The following is a 27,803-nucleotide window of genomic DNA, read 5'->3' as shown; positions in this document are numbered from 1 at the left end:
TAAGTTCATGATAATTAAGTTCATCTAATCAAATTATTCAATGAACTCCCACTCAGATAGACATCCCTCCAGTCATCTAAGTATAACATGATCCGAGTTAACTAGGCCATGTCCGATCATCACGTGAGACGGACTAGTCAACATCGGTGAACATCTTCATGTTGATCGTATCTTCTATACGACTCATGCTCGACCTTTCGGTCTTCTGTGTTCCGAGGCCATGTCTGTACATGCTAGGCTCGTCAAGTCAACCTAAGTGTTTGCATGTGTAAATCTGTCTTACACCCGTTGTATGTGAACGTTGGAATCTATCACACCCGATCATCACGTGGTGCTTCGAAACAACGAACTGTCGCAACGGCGCACAATTAGGGGGAACACTTTCTTGAAATTTTTATGAGGGATCATCTTATTTACTACCGTCGTTCTAAGTAAACAAGATGCAAAAACATGATAAACATCACATGCAATCAAATAACAGTGACATGATATGGCCAATATCATATAGCTCCTTTGATCTCCATCTTGGGGCTCCATGATCATCTTGTCACCGGCATGACACCATGATCTCCATCATCATGATCTCCATCATCATGTCTCCATGAAGTTGCTCGCCAACTATTACTTCTACTACTATGGCTAACACGTTTAGTAATAAAGTAAAGTAATTTACATGGCGTTTCTCAATGACACGCAGGTCATACAAAAATAAAGACAACTCCTATGGCTCCTACCGGTTGTCATACTCATCGACATGCAAGTCGTGATTCCTATTACAAGAACATGATCTCATACATCACATATATATCATTCATCATTCATCACAACCTTTGGCCATATCACATCACAAAACACTTGCTGCAAAAACAAGTTAGACGTCCTCTAATTGTTGTTGCAAGTTTTTACGTGGCTACTATAGGTTTCTAGCAAGAACGTTTCTTACCTACGCCAAAACCACAACGTGAATTGCCAATTTCTATTTACCCTTCATAAGGACCCTGTTCATCGAATCCAATCCGACTAAAGTGGAAGAGACAGACACCCGCCAGCCACCTTATGCAACTAGTGCATGTCAGTCGGTGGAACCAGTCTCACGTAAGCGTACGTGTAAGGTTGGTCCGGGCCGCTTCATCCCACGATGCCGCCGAATCAAGATAAGACTAGTAACGGCAAGCAAATTGACAATATCGACGCCCACAACTACTTAGTGTTCTACTCGTGCATAGTAACTACGCATAGACCTAGCTCATGATGCCACTGTTGGGGAACGTTGCAGAAAACAAAAAAAATTCCTACGTTTCACCAAGATCAATCTATGGAGTCAACTAACAACGAGAGGAGAGTGCATCTACATACCCTTGTAGATCGCGAGCGGAAGCGTTCAAGAGAACGGGGATGATGGAGTCGTACTCGCCGTGATCCAAATCACCAATGACCAAGTCCCGAACGGACGGCACCTCCGCGTTCAACACACGTACGGAGCGGATGACGTCTCCTCCTTCTTGATCCAGCAAGGGGAAAGGAGAGGTTGATGAAGATCCAGCAGCACGACGGCGTGGTGGTGGATGCAGCAATGATCGCAGCAGGGCTTCGCCGAGTTTCTGCGAGAGGGAGAGGTGTAGCAGGGGAGAGGGAGGCGCCAAGACTTGAGGTGCGGCTCCCTCCCCCCCCTTTATATAGGCCCCCTGGGAGGGGGGCGCCGGCCCTGGAGATGGGATCTCCCAAGGGGGGCGGCGGCCAAGGGGTGGAGTGCCCCCCAAGGCAAGTGGAGGCGCCCCCACCCTAGGGTTTCCAACCCTAGGCGCAGGGGGGCCCAAGGAGGGGCACACCAGCCCACTATGGGCTGGTTCCCCTCCCCACTTCAGCCCATGGGGCCCTCCGGGATGGGTGGCCCCACCTGGTGGACCCCCGGGACCCATTCGGTGGTCCCGGTACAATACCGGTGACCCCGAATCTTTCCCGATGGCCGAAACTACACTTCCTATATATAATTCTTCACCTCCAGACCATTCCGGAACTCCTCGTGACGTCCAGGATCTCATCCGGGACTCCGAACAACTTTTGGATTACTGCATACTCATATCTCTACAACCCTAGCGTCACCGAACCTTAAGTGTGTAGACCCTACGGGTTCGGGAGACACGTAGACATGACCGAGACGGCTCTCCGGCCAATAACCAACAGTGGGATCTGGATACCCATGTTGGCTCCCACATGCTCCTCGATGATCTCATCGGATGAACCACGATGTCGAGGATTCAAGCAACCCCGTATACAATTCCCTTTGTCAATCGGTACGTTACTTGCCCGAGACTCGATCGTCGGTATCCCAATACCTTGTTCAGTCTCGTTACCAGCAAGTCACTTTACTCGTACCGTAATGCATGATCACGTGATCAACCACTTGATCACATTGAGCTCATTATGATGATGCATTACCGAGTGGGCCCAGAGATACCTCTCCGTCATACGGAGTGACAAATCCCAGTCTCGATTCGTGCCAACCCAACAGACACTTTCGGACACACCTGTAATGTACCTTTATAGTCACCCAGTTACGTTGTGACGTTTGGTATACCCAAAGCACTCCTACGGTATCTGGGAGTTGCACAATCTCATGGTCTAAGGAAATGATACTTGACATTCAGAAAAGCTACAGCAAATGAACTACACGATCTTTGAGCTAAGCTTAGGATTGGGTCTTGTCCATCACATCATTCTCCTAATGATATGATCCCGTTATCAATGACATCCCCATGTCCATAGCCAGGAAACCATGACTATCTGTTGATCAACGAGCTAGTCAACTAGAGGCTCACTAGGGACACATTGTGGTCTATGTATTCACACATGTATTACTATTTCCGGATAATACAATTATAGCATGAATAATAGACAATTATCATGAACAAGGAAATATAATAATCATTTTATTATTGCCTCTAGGGCATATTTCCAACATATTTATGGTAAAAACTAGAAATTGATGTAAGTTCTTTTGATGCACTATAAATATATGAACACTATTAACCAAACTAAGAGGGTGCACTAAATTATTGGCCATTTAGATTCATGGTTTTGATGTTAATTGTTCTACCATGAACATTCTCTTCCGCTAGCATTCGAACAGTAATGTCTAAGCCGCGATTGAACCAGGGCTCAATAGATTGTTTGTAGAATGAGCTAGCCACAACGCCAAAGTAAGTGTTTCGTTCTGCACGTATAGGGATCTTGTAGAGTTGGAATGTTAAGCTTCACTTTAATTACTTTGCGGAATATGTGCACTAAAAGAATTTTAATTTCTCATGTCAGGCAATTGGAAAGATCTCAAATTTTATTTACATTGTTTTCTTTCACAAGTGGGGTGCATGGATGATTTCTCCCGTTGCAACGCACGGGCATTTTTCCTAGTATATAATAAAAACACATGGCCCTGGCCCACCAGTCGGTGTTGCATCATTTAATGTCGTAATGATGGGCACCTGTGATTTTGGTAGATAAATGACCATCTTTGGAATAAGAACCTATTTTAGTATGCATGATTACCTTTCCAAGGAAATACACATGGTTACTTTTATGCAATAAATAAATATGGTTTATATTTATTTATTTTGCTAGAAAATATGGTTTATATTATGACCAGATAGTGGGGTAACTAAATGAATGAGAATCTACTATCACTTACTAGTGTCAAGTTTCTGCTGCGACTAGGTCATCTGATCCTTCATTTCTACAAAGAGACATTGCATGGAACAATGAACAGGTGGTTCCTAAGAGCATCTCCGGCCGTTCGGCCCCCCAGGCACCTGAAATATCGCCCCCTAGGAGCGCGCCGGCAAGATTTTAGGCGTGGGGGCGTCGAATTCCCAACCGCACTGCCCCAAGCCGAACCCAGACGCCGTCCGTTTGAAAAGTAAACTCGGCCAAAATCGACCAAACACAACAAAATTCGGCACAATTCGGCACATATGAGGTGATTTCATTGATTTTTGTACATAAAAACTTTAAAACATAATTCAAAACTAAAAACACAATTAAAAACTACTGCGCCACCTTCCACCGCCCCTCCTACAGGCCGAAGAAAGCGCCGAAGGCGCTGTAGTCGTCGGCCTCCTTCTTCACGTCGCCGCCGTCCTTGCTGCACCCCTCACCTGCGTTGCCTTGGCGGACGGGTTTGGTTGACGGTGGAGGTGCGTCGTCGTCACTGTGCTCGAGGATGATGATGCCGCCCACATCGCAGCCGCGGCGCCAGGCGGCGAGCTCCTCGAGGCCGCGGTGCTGGTGTTCCGTCTCCAGTTTGACGTAGTCCTCGCGCGCCCACTTGAGCGCGGTCTCGTCGGCGGCGGCGGCCAAGTCGTCGTGCTAGCTCTTCATGGCGACAAGCCCTGACTCCGTCTTCAGTTTGACGAGGCGGGAGGAAGAGGAACCACGGCCGCCCTCATTGATGACGAGGGCGCCGCCGCGGGTGCGCCGCCCTAGCGACGTCTCCACGGGCTCGACCTTGACGCTGGAGAGCGCCGACGATTCGGACGAGTGGGGATGGGAGGAGGAGGACCCACTTGCCATGCGCCGCAGCAGCCAAATTCAGCCGCCGCTCCGGCAGGGGACAGGCGCCGGGGCTACCGGGTAATGGACTGGCGGCTGGTTGCCGCCCTCGAGGTGCTCAAGAACGAGGTGCAGTGTCCGTCCAGGGACGCCCCACCACAAGCGGCGGCCGTCAGTGTTGTGGCGCCCCCTCGCCAGGGCATTGTTGGTGGAGGCGAGCTACTCCTCGTGGCGTTGTTGGAAGTACGCCGCCCAACTGATGTGGTTGTCGTCGGCGTACTCCAGGCGGCCGCGCACCTCCACCAACGGGGAGGCCCGGACGTGCTCGACGTCGGGTTGCGGGGGGACTGGGATGCCTCCGGCGAGCCTCCACCCCCTACTCTGGCTAAGTAGCAAAAGCCAGGCAAAAGAGGGAGACCTTAGGACTATTTTCATTGTGGCTTGCAGGTGCACTTCTCCCGCCAGTGTCAAGCACTTAAGGAGGTCGTTTTTGTGTACCAAGGCCTAGAGGAGCGTGAGACCCACCTTGCCTGCTCATTCACGACACTCATGATGATCCCTACAACTCATGTTGCGCCCATAGTGGTGGCTACTGATGTGCCCATAGTGGCAGCTTTGACAGTCTCAGATGATGTCAATGTCGTTAAGGAGTTTGAGCACATGGTTGGCCCTACTGTGCCACAATTGGTACTGGACGTTAATGTTGCTCCCTAGATAATTTCTAACAAGGATGAGCTCAGTTATATGGAGATTCAGACAGAAGTAAGTGTCGTCTTTTCCACTGAGTTTGCCTAGCTTATCTCGTTTATTATCATGATTTCGTCATTGCATACAATGAATTTGAATATATTTGATATGGTTGTAAGCTCTATGAGAGCACACAAACTTATTCTTTATTGGGCGCTTGAATGACATTTGCATAATTCAGTTATTCCATTATCTATCCATGATAGTATGTTATATTCTAAAATGTGTGCAGTTATTATTAATGTAGATCTTCCTCGCTTCAATAAATTAGTTAGATTGCATATTTTAGAACGCATGTGCCTGTCAAATGGAGGAAACATGGCTTGCCGATAGTGGTACCACAAATTCCATTTTACGGGAAACTAAGTACTTCAAGTATGTTAATAAATCTCCGAGAAGTATTACGACAATCGCCGTCTGCGACTCGAACATACTTGGCTCCGGATGAGCCACTATCATACTTCCTATGGGAACAACTTTAATCATTAATGATGCTTTGTTGTACATGAAGTTTACTCTTTTATGCTTTAATGACATCAACACTAATGGTTTCCATGTTAAGACCGATGGTGACAATGGTAAGGAGTGCCTACTTATCACTAAGCGGGATGCAAATGGTAAAGTTGTTCTCAAAAGGCTCCCTTCACTCGACATAGAGCTATACTACAATAAAATCATAGCATCGTCCGTGTACACTATCCTTAAGACAGTTTTTAGAAGCTCAGAACTTTTTTGCTTCTGGCATAATAGGTTAGGCCACCCCGGACTTAGGATGGTGAGTAATATAATCAATAAATTCACGAGGTCATAATGTCAACGCAAAAAACTTCCCAAGTCCTGATGATTTTTTATGCTCCACATGCTTACAAGGAATTTAGTACAAAAAGATTAGACCATCGCCCCTCAAAGTGAAGGATGAAATGCTCGTGTTCTTAGAATGCATCCAAGGGGACATATGTGGTCCAATTCAGCCCCTCTCGAGGTTGTTTGGGTACTGCATGGTGCTCATCGACGATTCCTCTAAATGGTCCAATGTTTGCCTGTTGTATGAGCTCTCATATCATACAAATGAGGAATAATTTCCCTGATTATCGTATAAAGTCCATTCGAATGGAGAATGCTAGAGAATTAATTTCGAAGGCATTCGATGATTATTGCATGGCAATGGGAATCAAAGTCAAGGGTTCACGCGGGGCGTAATAAGGTAGTACGGTACAAAGCAAGGCTCGTCGCTCAAGGGTTCACTCATTGACTAGGTGTCGATTTTCAGGAGACTTATTCCCCGGTCATGGATGGAATTACCTTTAGATACTTGATCTCAATGGCAGTAAATATGGGCTTGAAAATGAAAAATAATGGATGTTGTCACCGCTTACCTATATGGTAACTTGAATTCGAACATATACATGATGATACCAAAATGTATCCCTATTCTGAATCATCATAGAGCAAATAGGGGTCTATACAATGTTTAACTTAAAAAGTCACCATACAGACTTAAACATTGATTTCCTTCAACAAAAGGGCTACATGAGCAATGAAGATTCCCCATGTGTTTTTATATGATGATCCGAAGATGGATTCTTTGTAATCTCAGTGTACATGGATGATTTAAACATAATAGATACACTTGAGGATATTGAGGAAGTGAGTTCCTACCTGATCTTGGAATTCAAGATTAAGGATTTGGGTAAAACCAAGTGTTGTCTAGGTCTGCAACTTGAACGTTCTCGTGGTGGGATTCTAGTGCATAAGTCGACCTAAAACCAAAAGGTGTTGGAATGATTTGGATTTGACAAGGCATATACTTCTATGACCCCGATGATCGGGAGATCTTTATAGCAAGACAAGGACCCGTTCAAGCATAAGGAAGAGAGGAAGGAAATTCAGGGACCGGGATTTCCCTAGCTAAGTGCAGTCATGGCACTCATGTACCTCACAAATCATACACGGACAGACATTGTGTTCGCCATCAATTTGCTTACTAGGTACAGTTATGAGCCTACCAAGAGACATTGGAATGGCCTCAAAGACATCTACCGTTACATCCAAGGGACCAAAGATCTTGGCCTATTTTATAGAAGGAATCAAGACCTATGGCTTATAGGCTATGCCGATGTTGGGTACCTGTTAGACCCGCATACTTACAAGCCATAGACTAGATATGTTTTCCTTTGTGGTGGACCGTGTTTTCCTGTAAATCGTCCAAATAAAGTCTTGTACCGACTTCCACAAACCATTTAGAAATCATAGCACTATACGAAGCATCATGAGAGTGTGTATGGCTTCGACACATGATCGGTGTAACGCCCGGATAATCGTGCTACAGTAATCCAACGCTAATCATGCCACGTCATCACGGTTACTGTTGATAATCTACCGTTGGTCCAAAACCGAGTCAAATTCAAAAATTAAAATAAAGTTAAATTATAAAAGTTTTTAAAAGTTAAAACAAAAATGTTCGGGCAGTGCCATAATTCGCATATTTAATTATGATGTAATAAACATATTTTTATAAAGTGCCTAAGTGCTTTAAACTAAATAAAACAAAAAAGAGAAATAAATAAAAGAAAAAGGGAAAAGACAGAAAACAAAAAAAACAAAAAGGAGAAAGCCCCTCCCCCCTCAATTGGGCTGACTGGCCCAGCTGGCCACCGCGCCCCCCTTGGGCCTCAACCCACCGGGCCGCTAGGCCGGCCCACCCCTGCACCACTTAACCCCCCACGTCCCCAAACCCTAGCACACCGACACCCCACTCCCCCCACCCACGACCAACCTCACTCCCTCCTCCCAGTCGCGCCCCCCCACTCTTCCCTCCCCCGACCCAGATCGGATCGGGGCACGCACACACGCATCGGCCTCACCACCGAACGCCGCCGCCCCCTTCCTCGCCGTTGGTCGCCGCCGCACGGAGCGCTCCATCGCCGGACCTCGCCGTCCTCCTCCTTGCCGAACCGCCCGAGTCGCCACTGCCCCGCCATCCTCGTCTTCTCATCGCCACGTCGCACGTCGTCCCCGACCGCCGTCGAGCCCGCTGTCCTGAACCCCTACGGTCACTGTGAGCGCCTCCCCATGCTTCTCTCCCCTCTTCCCCTGTCACCGCGCGCCCGAGGCCGTGCTTGCTCGCGGCCTCCCCGCGCTCGTCGCGCCCGAGCCATCCCCGGCCGTCGCCTCACCGTACGCGGCCACCCAGGGCCGCGCACCTCACCTCGCCGCCTCTGCGTGGCCACGGCCCGTCGCGGTTCGCCCGCGCGCGAACCACGTCGCCCCGCCGCGCGCGCCCCGCAGCCTCTGCCGGCTGCCGCCCCTGCCCGCTGCTCCACCTCGCCCGCTGGCCGCCTCTGCCCACCGGTGACCTCGCTTCTGCTCGCCTATGTCGCGTCCCGTCCACGCCCGCGCGACGCGCCTGCACGCGCCGTGCGCTGCTCCTCCTCTTGCCGCCCCCGCACCCGCGTCGTGGCCGCCGGTCGCGCACCCCCGCGGCCATCTCCCGCAACCGGCGCTGGCGCCCTGGCGCGCCCCATCGCCCGTGCCCGTTCGAGCGGGATCGCCCGCCCGTTACCCATACCCAGCGCCCGTTAAGCCCCTCTGGGCCACTGGACAACGAGGCCCAGCCCGAGAACGCATTTAAAAAAATAAATAAAATAAAATAAAAATAAAAATAATTAATTAATTAATTAATTAATTAATTTTGATTAATTAAACTAATTAATCATAATTAAGATTAACAAAATAACTAACTAAACTGTTAGATTAGACTATAACAGTCAATGACAGGGGGGTCCCACCCCTGTTGACCAGTCAAACACTGGTCAACTGGGTCCCTCTGGCCCACCTGTCAGCCACTGGGTACACTTTTGTGTACATCATGCTGGGTGCGCCTAGCAATTTAGCATTTATTTTTTAATTAAAAATAATTTCAAAATAATAATAAAATCCTTAGAAAATCATATCTTTTAATCCGTAACTCGGATTAAATTATTTTCAACATGAAAGTTGCTCAAAACGACGAGACGAATCCGGATACGCAGCCCGTTCGTCCGCCACGCATCCCTAGCATAGCGAACACGCAACTTTCCCCCTCTGGTTCATCTGTCTGAAAACGCAAAACACCGAGAATACTTTCCCGGATGTTTTCCCCCTTCACCGGTACCACCTCGTACCGCATTAGGGCACACCTAGCATCAACTTTGTCATGTCATGCATCGTCATGCATTTGTTTGCATTATATTTATTGTTTCTTCCCCCTCTTCTCTTTCTAGACATCGAGACCGACGCCACTGCTACCCAGTACGACTACGGTGTTGACGACCCCTCTCTCTTGCCAGAGCAACCAGGCAAGCCCTCCCCCTGATCACCAGATATCGCCTACTCTTCTCTATACTTCTTGCATTAGAGTAGTGTAGCATGTTACTGCTTTCCGTTAATCCTATTATGATGCATAGCCTGTCATTGTTGCTACAACTGTTGATACCTTACCTGCTATCCTAGTGCTTAGTATAGGATGATAGTTTGCCATCAGTGGCCCTACATTCTTGTCCGTCTGCCATGCTATACTATCGGGCCGTGATCACTCGGGAGGTGGTCACGGGTATATACTTATATACATAATATATGATGCTTGTGGTGACTAAAGACGGGTCGGCTCATAGGAGTACCCGCGAGTGATTCACGGATTGGGTCCGAAAGGACGTTTGTCCCGACGGCCCTCTGAGTGGATCATTGTGGCGGAGCGACAGGGTAGTTGAGACCACCTAGGAGAGAGGTGGGCCTGGCCCTGGTCGGCGTTCGCGGTTATTTCAAAATAACACGTTTAACGAGATCTTGGTATTTGATCTGAGTCTGGCTACTGGCCTATACGCACTAACCATCTATGTGGGGACAGTTATGGGCACTCGACGTCGTGGTATCAGTCGAAGCCTTCGTGACGTCAGCGACTGAGCGGCGCGCGCCGGGTTGGACTGGAACGCCTACTCTTGTATAAGGGAGGCTAGGTCTGCTCACCGGCCGCGTACGCAACGTGCAGGTGTGCAATGGGCGATGGGCCCAGACCCCTGCGCCATAGGATTTAGACCGGTGTGCTGATCTCTCTGTTGTGCCTAGGTAGGGCTGCGACGTGTTGATCTTCCGAGGCCGGGCATGACCCAAGAAAGTGTGTCCGGCCAAATGGGATCGAGCGTGTTGGGTTATGTGGTGCACCACTGCAGGGAAGTTGATCTATTCGAATAGCCGTGTCCCTCGATAAAAGGACGACCCGGAGTTGTACCTTGACCTTATGACAACTAGAACCGGATACTTAATAAAACACACCCTTCCAAGTGCCAGATACAACCGATGATCGCTCTCTCACAGGGCGACGAGGGGATGATCATCGGTTAGGATTATGCTATGTGATGTTACTTGGTGAACTTACCATCTACTCTCTTCTCCTGCTGCAAGATGGAGGTTACCAGAAGCGTAGTCTTCGAAAGGACTAGCTATCCCCCTCTTATTCCGGCATTCTGCAGTTCAGTCCACATATGATACCCTTATTCCATTTGATACCAATGCATACATATGTAGTGTAGCTCCTTGCTTGCGAGTACTTTGGATGAGTACTCACTGTTGCTTTGCTCCCTCTTTTTCCCCTTTCTATACCCGATTGTTGTGACCAGACGTTGGAGCCCAGGAGCCAGACGCCACCGTCGACGACGACTACTACTACTCGGGAGGTGCCTACTACTACGTGCAGCCCGCTGACGACGACCAGGAGTAGTTTAGGAGGATCCCAGGCAGGAGGTCTGCGCCTCTTTCGATCTGTATCCCAGTTTGTGCTAGCCTTCTTAAGGCAAACTTGTTTAACTTATGTCTATACTCAGATAGTGTTGCTTCCGCTGACTCGTCTATGATCGAGCTCTTGTATTCGAGCCCTCGAGGCCCCTGGCTTGTAATATGATGCTTGTATGACTTATTTTTATTTGTAGAGTTGTGCTGTGATATCTTCCCGTGAGTCCCTGATCTTGATCGTACACGTTGCGTGTATGATTAGTGTACGATTGAATCGGGGGCGTCACAAGTTGGTATCAGAGCCAACTGCCTGTAGAAATCCCCCTTCCACACTCCTTGGCCGAAGTCGAGTCTAGATATTACAAAACTTTTTACTAACATGGTTGTGAGCCTTACAGGCCCACGTCGCCATCTGGGTGATATTAGGATCTTTTACTCCTCGATCCTTACTCTGGGACTCTGAACTCTCTTCTACTCGGGTTAAACGATTTTGCTAACTCTAAAATTAGGATCCCGTGACCACGTTCACCCCAAAGTTGGATAAGCCCTAGTTATTCTTTAGATTAGTATTTGAACATTATCCACATTGTCATTTGACTCCTGTGAAAACATCTTTGTTTTCAGATGGAACCCACGAGACAGGTCGTGCGCCACACGATGGCCATTGGTGCCTCAGGATCACCTGTTGTGTTGGTTGAGATGATGACCTATCTGGGTTATCGCTGGCACCCCGAGTACACCGTCTATGAGGAGTACCAAGACTTCAACCAGGAGCAGTACCGTGCCATCGTCCACCTCTACTCTCGGGAGTATGACTCCACTACCGTGCTGCACACTGCTCATGGTGTTGGAGTGACTATCGATATGGCGGTCCACGATGCTGCTTATGCTGCTCTGACACGTCTTCGTGGAGAGTATCAGGAGTTGGACACCTCCCCCTTCAGGCACATTGCTATTGCATCCGATGTTGGTGCGGAGGGATACTACACTGCTGCCTACTCCACTGTCACCCGAGAGCCCTTCTACCATCAGAACCTGGTTCTGCATGCTGATGGGCTGGATAGAGCTAACCGAGCTCTTCGCCACGAGTTGTACACCACCCATTAGCACCTGTATCGTGCTCTGACGCTGTTGCACCCCTCTGTCCGATCTGGTGATTTGTCGCGTTTTGCGATCTACCCTGCCAGGACTGTGATGCCCCAGGGCGTCGGTTGGCCAGATGTGGGAGGCTACTCTCCCGCACTTGGTCCTCTACTGCCACCTGCGCATCGGGTTCCGCAACAGAGTATCCGTGGACCCCAGGCTACTCGCGTGGAGGTCTTCCCTTCGCGTCACTACCAGCTGTCAGGCTACACCTACCTCCACAGTTCCTCCTGTGACTGATGTAGGCTTGCTTGTTAGTGTTAGATGCATTCGCCGTGAGCCTGCGTGCCGCCTATGGTGTTCTTATTCTGTGTACTGAACTCTGTGTGCCGAACTCTATGCATGATCACTTTTGTAAGATATGCCAACTACTATGCAGTATCTATCGTGTTCCTTTCATTATGCATGTTTCATCATGAATGATTCTTGTCCTCGCAATTTCTCAAATGCTGAACTACTCCTGTTATATATTAGCAGGATGGTTAGACCAGGTGGTCATGGTCGTGGTGCAACGCCCCACCACCGCCTGAGTACATGGCTGGTATGATCCAACAGCTTGAGATGAATCGCCAGTTCATGGAGAATATGATGGCTCAGTTTCCTCGCCCCAATATGAACCAGCAGCCAACCCCGTAACTCTGCAGGATTTTATGCGCCTGAACCCAACTGTGTACCGCAGCTCAACTCAGCCTCTGGATGCTGATGACTGGCTCCGTGACATCACCTATGAGATGGAGTCTGCTGATGTAGCCCCTGCCAGCTATGTCACCTTTGCTTCCTTCTTCCTGAAGGGGCCCGCAGCTCAATGGTGGGACAACCACAGGCGTACTTTGCCAGTTGGAACAATCATCACATGGCCAGACTTCCAAGCTGCCTTCCGTGCTCGCTTCATTCCTCAGGGAGTCATGGACCGGAAGAAGCGCGAGTTTCGCAACCTCACTCAGGGCAACAAAACTGTGGAAGCTTATCAACGGGAGTTTCTGGATCTATCCCGCTATGCTGAAGAAGATATTGCAACTAATGCACGCAGACAGGAGAAGTTCTGTGATGGCCTTCAAGCTGACATCAAGCTCGCACTTCTAGTGCATGACTTTGCTGATTTCGCCACCCTGGTGAACAAGGTCATCAATGTCGAAACTGGTCTGCAGGAATACCAGAGCTCTCACAGGCGCAACCATGACACGGGCTCATCTTCGGGCCCGTCCTCGCAGAAGCATAGGATATGGATTCCCAACAGCATGTATCAGCCAACTGCACCTGCTCAAAGACAGTCATATGCTGCACCGCGTCTGCCTCCCCCACCAACTAGGCAGCCAAGACTTCCAGCTCCACCACCACAAGCTCATGTTCCCACTCCTAATAATGGTCTGTGCTTCAGGTGTGGTCAACCAGGACACCATGCTAGGGAATGCAACCAGAACCAGAATCAACTGGCCCTCCCTGCAACTGGCCGTGGAAACAACCAGCCTCGCAACAACAATGCCAGGTCTTATGGTTGTGTTCATGCCAACCACGTTGATCTTAATGAAGCTCAAGACCAGCCTGCTACTGTGATGGGTACACTCCTCATAAATTCAGTACCTGCATCTGTTTTATTCAATTCAGGAGCATCGCATTCATTCATGTCAGAAGATTTTGCATACAAGCATGATGTTAAGTGTGAGGAGATGAACACTTCGGTATTGGTAAAAATCCTCGTGGGACAATGTCAAACCTCACTGGTTGGCATCGACGTCCCCGTGGAAATCGAAGGGCTGGAATTCTATGCCTCTCCCATTATCCTGAAGTCGTCTAACATCGACCTCATTCTGGGAATGGATTGGTTGAAAGCGCATACTGCTTCTATAGTTTGCGCCACTAAGGTCGTCCATCTGCTACACCCTTCTCATGAAATAATAGCTTACCAAGCTCATCTAGTTCAGAACGCTGAGGTACGGCTTTATGCCTTGAATGCGTTGAATGCTGCACCACTTGAGGGCATTGAAAACATTCCCGTCGTTTGTGAATTCCAAGACGTCTTCCCAGAAGAACTTCCAGGGATTCCCCCTGCTAGAGCTGTCGAATTCATCATCGACTTGAAACCCGGCACCACCCCTATAGCTAAACGACCCTACAAGATGTTGCCGCATGAACTCATTGAGTTTAAGGAGGAAATCGATAAATCTCTTGTCAAAGGTTTCATTCGCCCAAGTTTCTCTCCTTGGGGAGCACCTTCTCTTTTTGTTAAGAAGAAGGATGGGACAAATCGATTAGTCCAAGACTACCGTCCTATAAACCAAGCTACCATTCAGAATAAATACCCTCTTCCTCGGATCAATGATCTTTATGATCAACTGGCTGGTTCATCAGTGTTCTCCAAACTCGACTTGAGGTTGGGTTACCACCAGATCCGTGTTCGTGAAGAGGACATCCCAAAAACCGCCTTCGTGACTCGGTATGGGTCTTACGAGTACACAGTCATGCCATTCGGCTTAACGAATGCTCCCGCCACTTTCTCTCGCCTGATGAATTATATATTCATGGATTACCTCGACAAGTTCGTCGTGGTTTATCTGGATGATATCCTGATATTTTCCAAGAACAAGGAAGAACATGCTGGACATCTTCGTCTTGTGCTGGAAAAGCTTCGAGAGCATCAACTGTATGCCAAGTATTCCAAGTGTGAATTCTGGCTCCCCGAAGTAACCTATCTTGGGCATGTCATCTCCAAGGATGGTATTGCCGTCAACCCTGAACGAGTTCAGGCTATTCTCGATTGGACTCCTCCGAAGAATGTCAAGCAAGTCCGAAGTTTTCTCGGTCTCGCCAGCTATTGCCGTCGATTCGTCGAGAACTTCTCCAAGATTGCCAGGCCTCTGACTAATCTGTTGCATAAGGGTGTCAAGTTCGACTGGACATACAATTGTCAGGAAAGTTTCCAGGCACTCAAAGACAAGTTGACTTCTGCCCCAGTGCTTGCTCCACCTGATACTAAGAAGGACTTCGTCATTTACTGCGACGCTTCCCATCAAGGATTAGGCTGTGTCCTAATGCAAGAGCGCATAGTGATTGCTTATGCCTCTCGTCAATTGCGCCCTCATGAAGAAAACTACCTGGTTCACGACCTCGAGCTTGCTGCTGTCATTCATGCACTGAAGCAGTGGCGACATTACCTTCTCGGTAACCGTTGTGAGATCTTCACCGACCACCAAAGTCTGAAGTATCTGTTTACTCAGCCAGATTTGAACCTCCGTCAGCAGGGATGGATGGAGACTGTTGCAGACTTTGACGTGGGTATATCCTATACCCCCGGCAAGGCTAATGTAATGGCTGATGCCTTGAGCCGCAAGTCTTACTGCAACCACCTCCAGGTTCACAAAGTTCAGCCCTCGCTTGTCGAAGAATTTAGAAAGCTGAACCTTCATATTGTTCCTCCTGGAGCACTCGCTCCCCCTCCCCCGGAGTTCCGCAAAATGAATCTTCTTGTTGTTGCTAAGGGTTCTCTAAATACCCTGGCTGTCGTACCAGATCTCGTAGCTGGTATAAAGACTATTCAAGGTTATGACTCTGATGTCCATAAGATTAAACGCCATCTAGCAGAAGGAAAGCCCTCATTCTTCACTATCGCCGATGATGGCGCCTTGTACTTCAAAGGCCGCCTAGTGGTACCATGTTCGAAGAAAAACCTGGATAAGACTAAAAGGGTTATGAAAGAAGCTCATGATACGCCTCTGTCCATCCATCCTGGTAGTACAAAGATGTACCAGGATATTCGTCAAAGATTCTGGTGGTCTAATATGAAGCAAGACATTGCTCGTTATGTTGCTGAGTGTGACGTTTGCCGCTGTATCAAAGCAAAGCATCAAAGGCCGGCTGGAACTCTGCAACCTATCTCTATTCCTGAATGGAAATGGGACCATGTTGAAATGGACTTCGTCACCGGATTTCCCAAATCGCAGAAAGGTAATGATGCTATTCTTGTCGTCATTGACCGGCTTTCTAAAGTTGCACATTTTCTGGCGGTCAAAAAGACAATCACTGCTAGTCAGCTTGCTACTCTATACATGTCCAGAATTGTTTCACTTCACGGTATTCCACTGGTTATCAGTTCAGTCCAGAATTGTTTCACTTCACGGTATTCCACCGCGCGCGAACCACGTCGCCCCACCGCGCGCGCCCCGCGGCCTCTGCCGGCCGCCGCCCCTGCCCGCTGCTCCACCTCGCCCGCTGGCCGCCTCTGCCCACCGGTGACCTCGCTTCTGCCCGTCTATGTCGCGTCCCGTCCACGCCTGCGCGACGCGCCTGCACGCACTGTGCGCTGCTCTTCCTCTTGCCGCCCCCACAACCGCGCCGTGGCCGCCGACCACGCACCCCCGCGGCCATGTCCCGCAACCGGCGCTGGCGCCCTGGCGCGCCCCATCGCCCGTGCCCGTTCGAGCAGGATTGCCCGCCCGTTACCCATACCCAGCGCCCGCTATGCCCCTCTGGGCCACTGGACAACGGGGCCCAGCCCCAGAACGCATTTAAAAAAATAAATAAAATAAAATAAATTAATTAATTATTAATTAATCAACTTAATTAATTTTGATTAATTAAACTAAACAATTAATTAAACTAATTAATCATAATTAAGATTAACAAAATAACTAACTAAACTGTTAGATTAGACTAAAACAATCAATGACAGGGGGGTCCCATCCCTGTTGACCAGTCAAACGTTGACTGGTCAACTGGGTCCCTCTGGCCCACCTGTCAGCCACTGGGTACACTTTTGTGTACACTGTGCTGGGTGCGCCTAGCAATTTAGCATTTATTTTTGAATTAAAAATAATTTCAGAATAATAATAAAATCCTTAGAAAATCATATCTTTTAATCCGTAACTTGGATTAAATTATTTTCAACATGAAAGTTGCTCAGAACGATGAGACGAATCCGGATACGCAGCCCGTTCGTCCGCCATGCATCCCTAGCATAGCGAACATGCAACTTTCCCCCTCCGGTTCATCTGTCCAAAAACGCAAAACACCGGGAATACTTTACCGGATGTTTTCCCCCTTCACCGGTACCACCCCGTACCGCGTTAGGGCACACCTAGCATCAGCTTTATCATGTCATGCATCGTCATGCATCTGTTTGCATTATATTTATTGTTTCTTCCCCCTCTTCTCTCGCTAGACATCGAGACCGACGCCGCTGCTACCCAGTACGACTACGGTGTTGACGACCCCTCTCTCTTGCCAGAGCAACCAGGCAAGCCCCCCCTGATCACCAAATATTGCCTACTCTTCTCTATACTTCTTGCATTAGAGTAGTGTAGCATGTTACTGCTTCCGGTTTATCCTATTCTGATGCATAGCCTGTCATTGTTGCTACAACTGCTGATACCTTACCTGCAATCCTAATGCTTAGTATAGGATGATAGTTTGCCATCAGTGGCCCTACATTCTTGTCCGTCTGCCATGCTATACTATCGGGCTGTGATCACTCGGGAGGTGCTCACGGGTATATACTTATATACATAATATATGATGCTTGTGGTGACTAAAGACGGGTCGGCTCGTAGGAGTACCCGCGAGTGATTCACGGATTGGGTCCGAAAGGACGTTTGTCCCGATGGCCCTCTGAGTGGATCTTTGTGGCGGAGCGACAGGGTAGGTTGAGACCACCTAGGAGAGAGGTGGGCCTGGCCCTGGTCGGCGTTCGCGGTTATTTCAAAATAACACGTTTAACGAGATCTTGGTATTTGATCTGAGTCTGGCTACTGGCCTATACGCACTAACCATCTATGTGGGGACAGTTATGGGCACTCGACGTCGTGGTATCAGTCGAAGCCTTCGTGACGTCAGCGACTGAGCGGCGCGCGCCGGGTTGGACTGGAACGCCTACTCTTGTATAAGGGAGGCTAGGTCTGCTCACCGGCCGCGTACGCAACGTGCAGGTGTGCAATGGGCGATGGGCCCAGACCCCTGCGCCATAGGATTTAGACCGGTGTGCTGATCTCTCTGTTGTGCCTAGGTAGGGCTGCGACGTGTTGATCTTCCGAGGCCGGGCATGACCCAAGAAAGTGTGTCCGGCCAAATGGGATCGAGCGTGTTGGGTTATGTGGTGCACCACTGCAGGGAAGTTGATCTATTCGAATAGCCGTGTCCCTCGATAAAAGGACGACCCGGAGTTGTACCTTGACCTTATGACAACTAGAACCGGATACTTAATAAAACACACCCTTCCAAGTGCCAGATACAACCGATGATCGCTCTCTCACAGGGCGACGAGGGGACGATCATCGGTTAGGATTATGCTATGTGATGTTACTTGGTGAACTTACCATCTACTCTCTTCTCCTGCTGCAAGATGGAGGTTACCAGAAGCGTAGTCTTCGAAAGGACTAGCTATCCCCCTCGTATTCCGTCATTCTGCAGTTCAGTCCACATATGATACCCTTATTCCATTTGATACCAATGCATACATATGTAGTGTAGCTCATTGCTTGCGAGTACTTTGGATGAGTACTCAGGGTTGCTTTGCTCCCTCTTTTCCCCCTTTCTACACCTGATTGCTGCGACCAGACGTTGGAGCCCAGGAGCCAGACGCCACCGTCGACGACGACTACTACTACTCGGGAGGTGCCTACTACTACGTGCAGCCCGCTGACGACGACCAGGAGTAGTTTAGGAGGATCCCAGGCAGGAGGCCTGCGCCTCTTTCGATCTGTATCCCAGTTTGTGCTAGCCTTCTTAAGGCAAACTTGTTTAACTTATGTCTGTACTCAGATATTGTTGCTTCCGTTGACTCGTCTATGATCGAGCTCTTGTATTCGAGCCATCGAGGCCCCTGGCTTGTAATATGATGCTTGTATGACTTATTTTTATTTGTAGAGTTGTGTTGTGATATCTTTCTGTGAGTCCCTAATCTTGATCGTACACGTTTGCGTGTATGATTAGTGTATGATTGAATCGGGGGCGTCACAATCGGCCACATTCAACAGACGTGATGCATGAACACCGTACAAACCCCTACCATTATCTATGAAGATAATGTTGCTTGTGTTGCACACGTATAGATGGGTTGTCTAAAAAGTAACCTCACAAAACATATTAATCCCAAGTTGTTCTATGCGCATGAGCTGAAGAAGATGAACAACGTGAGAATTTTTCATACCAAGTCATGTGACATCCTTCGAGAGATGTATGCGCGAAATCGGTATGAGGAGACTTCGGGAGATGCAAGGTACAGTGGGAAAAATTTCACAAACGCATTGTTACTCAGTCACAGTGGTCGAGTACTCAACTTGATGGTTGAGTGGATTGTAGTACTTTTTTTTCTTTTGAGTGAGTTTTCCAGATGTTTCTCATACGAGGTTTTGATGAGGCAATTCATGCGATATAACAATGTATACTTTGCGCTCTTTCACTTTCTCCATATTTTCTCCCAATAGATTTTTTACAGTTTTGAGGCATGGATATGTTGCCAACTTCTCAAGGGCGGGTGTTGGGAAACGTCGGGACGTACAAAGGGTGGGGTGCAACTCACCCTACCTCTCTCATGTTGACCTTAACATTTCCCCCACTTTACATTAAATCGAGTGCTTATCCCTTTACTCCTTACTGCTTTTTATTTAGAATGGGGAGTAATCATTGTATGTTGGTTCAATCATTAATAGAGAAAGAATCATCAGTACTCCCATGTGTCAATTTACTTCCTGGACCTTTACATGATTGACTACTTCGCCTACAACACTCCGGCTTCATAACCCTTGGACCAGACTCATCGGCAAAGGTTGTGAAATAGATCTGATAGCCTAGGCCGAAGAGGACGCAGCCTGATGGCTAGGTTTTGTGGTAAACATATGTACATGGGAACATGGGGTGATTAGGTAATTAATAACGAAAGGTGGAGCGCTCTAGCTATTGGGCTAACCCTTCAGCTTCACCCCTCCCCCCTGCGGCAATGTTGCAGTCCTGTTGGTGCTTGCCAGCCGTGGTTGGGGTTTGTGGTCTGCGGTCGGTTGCGGGGCGTTCGTAGCCTGCCTCCCATGCGGGCGCCCTCCTCGTCTTCGGCAGCCCTCCCCACCCCCACCCACCCCCACCCCTGCGCCACGATGACGGCTCCCATGCGAGGCAGCAATTCGTACGCGGTTGTGGCTAACCCGAGGCCCCTCGCAGCGAGTCCATGCTAGCGTTGTTCCGGTCCTAGTGGCCTCAGGCCCGCGTCTCTCCGGTGTCCTTTGCTGTCGGCGTCATCCACCGGCTAGCTCCGGCCCCGATGATCGGGTAGCTCCGTCACTTCCAGCTTATGTGACTCGCGACACCCCGATGGTTAAGGCCACGACAGCTCAGACTTGCGTCTTCAAGTCCTTGCTTGCCGCCGTTGCTGGACGTTGTCGCGCAAAGACCCCCGTGTGGTTCACCTCGTCGCTTGCCATACCCTATACGCCTCAAAGCCCCCCTTTGCCAGATCCAATGCTCGTGGGTTCGGAGGCGGTGCCACCCTCCGACGGCAGGTGCAGCCCCACCCCCCACCCCCGACTTGGTGGTTCCAACCAGCGTTGGCCTCCCTATCTATAATCCCGGATTCGGCGGCTATTGGATCGCTCAGCTTCAGGCCAGGGAGAGATCCCTGCTCGGCTCGCCGGTGTTGGCAGCGACGGCGCCCGCGGGTGTCGGTTTCCTCCTTGGAAGCGCTGCCAAGGCCTTTAGCTGCGCCCCTCTTCGAGCCCAGGGGAAACCCTAGGTTAGGGTCTCCCGGACCGGATAGTGACGGAGTCTTGGCGTCATCTTCCTTCTTGAAGGCACTATCTTGCTCGCTCCGGTGTCCCCGGTTTTGGCTCGGACGATGTTGGAGTTCTCGTTGGTTTGGCATCGCCGCTCTTGGCTCGATTTTGGTAGGTTTACTTGTGTTGTATTCTTTATTTGGGCCGAGCATCCCTTATTTTTCTGCTCCGGGCACCATGTTCACGCATGTCTGCGTTCATGTCATGTATTGTACCCCATGTACTCATTCTACTTCTTCTATCAGCAGAATGATACACAAACTTTGCGTATTTGCGGAAAAAAATGCAAATTGCGCTTGTTACTCTGATTGGACACGGAATTACAAGGTGTCTCTTACAGTCTGACTTCTTCGATATATAATCTTTCTGAGCACCGGGAACTGAACTCACCACCAAACGCGGATATCACACAATTTTACGCTGAACCGAACAACATATAAGCGATTTAACCGACAAATATTGTTAAAATGATTTGGTTAATCTGTTTTTGGGGTTTACACACTTGCCCACCCCTAGACAAAGATTCACAGGAAGGGAGGGACGGGTCATCATAAGTTTGACAATAACATTACATGATATACAAAAAATATAACCATTTACATAGATAAGCCCAGCATATATTTTCTCCAAGTTTAAATACAGCTGTACTATTACCAGTGATCTGACATTATTTATTTAGCACTAGGCCAGATTTGAGATTGGGCAATTCGTATGAAAAAGACAATCTATATCATATTTTTTTTTTCTTATCTTCAGATTAACAAGGCATGGCTAAACTGAAACGGAATGGGAGTTGGATCAGATACGTATGCATAGTAGATCGTGTGTACCTTGGCAGATAACTGGTGGCGAGTTAACTGGATGGAGGCGCGGACGTGCGGCAAGCAGGCAACGACGATTAGAGTTGGCCGTAGTACCCACTGCTGCCTAGACAAACCGCCGATTGATTCCACGGCCGGCTGCTTGCGAGCGGGAGCAGAGGGGGCGGCGGCAGACATCTTGCAGCAAGATCTATCGAGGCGAGAACAGGCGGCTGGGGGTTAGAAAAAAAGTGCTGGCTTCTGCTAAAAAAAAAAAGTGCTGGCTTCCACGATCGATCGGGGCTCGCCTGCCTATTGCAATGTTTCGTCGCCTGTTGGGCTTCGTTGTATGGACTCTCTTTTTTTTTAATTGGAACACCTTGCATTTCAAAAATCACCATGGACCAGCCAAATCGGCGGTCACCGCATCGGATACAACTTTAGAAAGGTTTACCGACCACATTTGGTAGCCGGCATTGACATTCCGCCTACCAATAGCCGCAAGTTCATGGGCAGGAACATTACACACGCGAGGACAGAAGAAAACATTCCACTCAATAAAACCAAGCTGGAGGAGGTATTTGATCTCACGGAACAGGACGCCCAGGGTGGACCGGTCAAGAGAAGTCGTGGTTGTATGGACTCTTAGTACTACCGAAAATCGTGGATAAGGCCGAATGTTTTCCACGCAAAGTTAGCGACCAAATGCATACCCCTCTCTACGTGGGCCAGCCCAGTTTACATTTCGTCTTCTTTTCCACTGAGTTACTTCGGAGAAAGGCCCTCGTCACCGAAAGTACATTTCTACACCCAACAGCAAATGCATTTGCTCTTGGTGTGAACAGTAACATCAAAAAATAGAAATAATATTCAAAAAATTCTGAATTTTTTTGTGACATACTTCCACAATGTTGGTTGCGCATGCAAAATTTCATTGTGAAATCACATTTGTGGAAGGCGTGCCAAAAAAATCAAAGCTCCAAAATGCTTTTGTAAGTAACATTTTCAGAGCATCGATTTTGTTTTTTTTTACCACACCTTCCACCAATGTGATTTTGCGACGAAATTTTGCATGCACAACAAACATTTGTGAAAGTATGCCAAAAAATCAGAATTATTTGAATTATTTTTTAATTTATTTGATGTTACTGTTCACACCAAGAGAATTTGCTCCTGAGTGTCGAAACTTCACGTCCCCTCGTCACCAGCTTTCTATGTTTTTCCTATTCCTGGCTTCACATGCGTGCAGGGTGCATGTTTTGAAACTCAGTTGTGGTCGCCACGTGTGGTTGGACCAACCAGGGAAGTTGCATTTTGTACCTGTAAACATTTTGGGTTCTGAATAAAGCTTGGTAAGGTTGTCTAAAAAAACATGCGTGCACGGCATTTTTTCCGCCTTTTCCTCCTTTTTCCAGCTTCCTTTTCTTTTTCCTCATGGTTTTCTGCTGTTTTTGTTTTTGTTTTTGTGCTTGTTTCTATTCCATTGTATATCTTTTTAAAATTCCGTCAACACTTTTTAAAACGAGGGCGTTCCAGTAAAATTTGTGAAAGTTTTTTCATGTGCGAACAAGTGTTAAAATTCGTGAGCATTTTTAAATTTAAAAGCATTTTTAACTCGTGAACACATTTTAGATTATTTAATATTTGTGAGCATTTTTCTTAAAACACAGAAATATTCTAGGCATATAAACATTTTTAAAATCCATGATTTTTCAACTTTTTGTGAACACTTTTCAAATTCCAAAAGAAATGATGGCCCGAAATTTAAGTGAGAGAACATTTTGGTGGCCCGAAAAGAAATGATGCCAAGCATATAGACTTATGCAAAACTACCAAAACTACCTATGGCAAACGCCTATGCACGAAATAAGCTTATCTGCAAGAAGGTAAGATACATTGAGGACTTTAGTAGCTAAGCCCTTTTATGCACTTAATACCTCATCTAAGCAAGAGAGGATTTATGTCCTGCGTCTTAGCCGCTGGACTATGGGCTTTGGTGATGCATAAGTACATACTGAACCCGGAGGCGCAGATAAAATGGAACATACTCCCTCTCTATTAAAATGTAAGATGTTTTTTGGTGTCAAAAAACATCTTATATTAAGTTACAGAGAGGTATAAAAGAAAAGATCAACAATACACATCCTGTATTTCAGAAGATATAGTAAATAAAATGAACAGAGTAAAACAATTTCCTACATAGACTTCCCAAGATGTCCGACAGCTTGCAGATAGTAGCCGCGCGGTTAATTGGCGCGGAATTGACAATCTCTTTCAAACAAAACCGTGTGCATACAAGATGAAACCACGTGAGTAGATCAGAAATTACCAGCACGAAGTAATGCATACCAGCCTCACAGAGGGCCCCTGCCAGCTGAGTTCTCACACTTCAGAGTGCAGATTCGTTCTCTCCCATATTTGGTACATGTAAACAAGAGAAAATCTTTGAACTGTACGCAACGACCAAAGTTTACAACCTTCCATCATCACTGGATCAAAAGCTTCAGATGAACCAGCGTCATGCGGAAGACGAACCACCAGCTACAAGTTCTTCATCCTGACTGGACCGAGACCATATACCAATGCTAAACTTACACTCATAGAATACTTGAGAACGAAGGGAGGACCAGGAGAATCGAGCACACTCAGGCCCTGCAAAGAACGAAAGGTGGGTATCTCAGTCAGTATTCACATAGATTACGCACACAAGCAAATTAGCATATCAAAACAAAACTGCAGACCATTGTTCGTTCCAACTTTGGTGGTTACTTTGCTCTCTCCAGCACTCTCTTGAAGGCCATTATGCATCCTAACATTACATCATTGCTCATTTGATTCTCTTTAGTAGTCTTAGTCTTACAAAGTTTGCCTGAGTTAACTTTTAAATCACCCTGATAGGTGCACAATCAAACAAGTCGCGCACAATCTAGTCTCGTTTTTAAAAGGCAGCTACTGGCCCATAACTGAATGATGCAATAAATGGTAAAAGAATCGGCACAATATTCCTAGATACGGATGAGGTTGTTCTTTTTTACATTCATGCTAGTTGCTGTTTTCACATTCATGAACTTTTAGCATCAATATCCAACAACAACAAATCCAACTGGTAAGTACAAGAAGTTCATGTCTCAATTTCACTGAAACTTTGGTAACATAATATTGCCGCGCTCAAGTTAAAGAGAATAACAATAATGCATATGCCAGTTGTGAACTGCAACCAGAACGCCAAGAATGGTGATGGCACCATGGTAAATGAAATTCTAGTGACCAGAGCTAACAGACAACCAGATAAATGTCGAAGAAATAAGCTACTCTCTATCTCATTTAAATCACACCAACAATCACCAACTTGAGAAACGAGTGAAATAATTTACTCACGTTGCCATCAAATTAAGTAAAATCGTAAAACTGTAACTACAGAAATTTTGTTCCTCTAAATAATCATAAGGATGGTTACTGAGTCTAGAAAGAAAACACAGCAACTCAAGAAAGAAACTGCAAAATACAGACCCCTCAGAAGTGTGGTGTAAGTACCTACCACCGAAATGATTTTTACAGCATGATGATTGAGCTCTAAAACTTAGATTTCTTCAGATTTCAAAGTTTTAAATACTCTGCACCCAACAAACAGCTAAGCTAACTCAATTCAATTGCTAGTTAGCTGTACCTCCCTGGTGGGAAGAGGAGTGGGCAAGGAATTGCCTCCCACTACTTCCAGAAGACTCTTAGTGTAGGGCCTGTCAGGCCAGGATTGTCTCTCGGATTATTTCCAAATTGCATATATCCGTCTTCTTCTGGCTGGCACTTGCAATGATTCTGCCCTCCATGAAAAACAAGCACATAGATACACGATCCGCAACTATAAACAGGGAACTACACTATGGTTACAGGGTGTAAAGAGATGATATGATTGCTAAAACTATTTTTATCAGATTGGACAGCCTGATAGTGACAACTGCTTGCCATACCCCAAACTCTGTCAATCAAACTACATTCACTGAACCATTTATGAAATTCTGGCAGAGCTAGCAGATACATTTAGAGATATTTTAGACCAACTACCATTTAGATATCTCTTTTCTTCCTTTTTAGAAGTTAGTGAAAAGTCAGGTACAATGCAGTTTAAGGGACTTCTGGAACTGCAAGACGTCTCAATCTCACTTTGTAAAGGCGACATCTCAATTACCCATGGAACCAAAAGGGAATCTGCCTGACCAGGTAATTTATATGACAAACAAACTGAACACTTATCATGACCGTGACTGTTTGAGACCCAATTGCACACTCAGCTGCTCACAGCTATCAACTACACAGGTAAAATTCGGGAAGATAAGCATCATCACTTGCATTCATGTTCATTAACGACAATAGCACAGCAAGAACACATTGACAAATTGTACACCATCCAGCAGTAGGAGGAACCGAAATGCATACGCGGGACTGAACAGTAATATGGACGGACCACGAACCAAGAGTTGGAGGGCGAGCGATCTCACACTACTGCGCTGGCACAGGCGCGTACCAGCGGCCGACCTCTTCGTCAACGTTGTCCTCCGCCTTGTGCAGGGCGGCGTGCACCACGACGAGCACGAAGCCGATGAGCAGCGACGTGAGGATGTTGGTGGTGGCGCCGGTGAGCAGCAGGAGGATGAGCGTGACAGCAGCGAGCACGGCGAGGACCACGCCGTCGCCGACGACGCGGCCGAAGAGGACGATGGGCTCGTCGCGGAGGAAGTAGAGGACGAGCCAGCCGACCATGCAGACGAGGAAGACGATGAGGGAGATGGGCTGCCAGAGGAGGGAGAGGAAGACGACGACGAGGACGACGATGGCGTAGTTCATGGCGAAGTGGGCGAGGTTGGCGCGCACGCGCAGGTAGGCGTCGCCGAGGCTCGGGGGCAGCCCGACGGCGTGCACGTCCGCGAGCTCGCGCCACGGCCGGCGCGTGGCCAGCGCCGTCGCGCCGCGGGCCTTGGCGCGGGAGATGAAGTCGAGCGGGGAGGCGCCGCCGAGGTGGGGCGCCCCCGCGGCGGCGGAGGAGGAGGAGGTGGGGATGGTGCCGTACTTGGACATGGTCGCCGGCGGCGAGGGGCGGGCCGCGGGGGGGCGGATCCGAGAGGGGGGAGGGGAAGGGGACGGGGGAGGCGAGGGAGGAGACTCGAGAGGGATCGGGCAAGGGCGATGGGATTAACGAATTGGGGGATGCGACGCGAGGGTGGGGAACGCAGCCGTGCTGGATGGGTTCCTGTTACACGACACGGCGACGTGAGTTTCAAGGGCATTCTAGATGGCGACGGCCCCTGTTTTGTAAATTCGCGATTTCCCCGAATTTCACCACCGTATGGAACAAAGAAAACAATGTTATCATCGCTACCGGTGCCGGTGTTCGGAAAACTTCTCTATCGATAAATTCTCATGGTAGTAGCGAATCAACATGGAGTTAAATGGTTAGAAGAATAGTGGTATCTCAGCTCATATTTTTCTGAATTTACTTTAGAATTTTCGGCGATGTCTGTTCGGTGAGAGGAGGTGTTTTCGTCGACTACTAGACGCCTATGATGACTTCGTAAATTTCAAGATGATATGCTAGCTCAGTCTCTCAAAGATGTTCAGGGGTAGGGTGTGCAGCGGGGCCCTCTCTCCTCTCCGGGTGTGGAGGTTCGATCGATGATGCCCGTTCAGTAAGAGGAGATGTTCTCGTCGACTTCGAGACGCCTATGATAACTCCGTAAATCTCAAGATGATATGCTGGCTCAGCCTCTTGAAGGTGCTCAGGGGTAGGGTGTGCGGCGGGGCCCTCTCTCCTCTCCAGGTGTGGGGGTTCGATGCCGGCCAGCAATCTCAGGTGGAGGCACTGGGGCGGAGCTCGGAGGCAGGCAGTCTTCGGTTCTTCATCCTGGTTGTGGAGGACTGGTCGCGGCGGCGGCCGGCGGGAGCACTGCCCAGATCTAGCCCGTTGGGATCCAGGGGATCCCCATTGTGTTTTGGCCCTGCTGTTCTCTGATCTTCAAAACTTCGATTTGCTCCGGCCTCCTTGATCTGGACGCCGACG

The 27,803-nt window shown here is 48.2% G+C and overlaps 1 protein-coding gene across 2 annotated transcripts; it reads right to left on the bottom strand.

Moving 5' to 3' along the window:
• Window positions 1-23,784: 23,784 nt before the first annotated feature.
• LOC125542890 (PRA1 family protein F3) lies at window positions 23,785-27,106 on the bottom strand. 2 transcript variants are annotated; one of them, XM_048706111.2, is made up of 2 exons: window positions 26,248-27,106; window positions 23,785-24,403 (listed from the first exon to the last, which is right to left on the bottom strand). In XM_048706111.2, exon 1 carries the CDS (start codon window positions 26,822-26,824, stop codon window positions 26,249-26,251), a length of 576 nt encoding a protein of 191 aa, XP_048562068.1. In that variant the 5' UTR covers window positions 26,825-27,106; the 3' UTR covers window positions 23,785-24,403; window position 26,248. The 2 variants fall into 2 exon arrangements, with proteins under 2 accessions (XP_048562068.1, XP_048562067.1); XM_048706110.2 differs by having other exon boundaries at window positions 26,221-27,090.
• Between the last annotated feature and the right edge of the window lie 697 nt (window positions 27,107-27,803).

The sequence above is a fragment of the Triticum urartu genome, chromosome 3A (assembly GCF_056163025.1).
Source record: "Triticum urartu cultivar PI428250 chromosome 3A, HENAU_Tu73, whole genome shotgun sequence".
NCBI lineage: Eukaryota > Viridiplantae > Streptophyta > Magnoliopsida > Poales > Poaceae > Triticum > Triticum urartu.
This window is presented reverse-complemented; position numbering and strand designations above follow the sequence as displayed.

Coding starts and splice junctions, on each gene's coding strand:
- LOC125542890 (XM_048706111.2), bottom strand. CDS start 26,824: ATGTCCAAGTACGGCACCATCCCCACCTCCTCCTCCTCCGCCGCCGCG.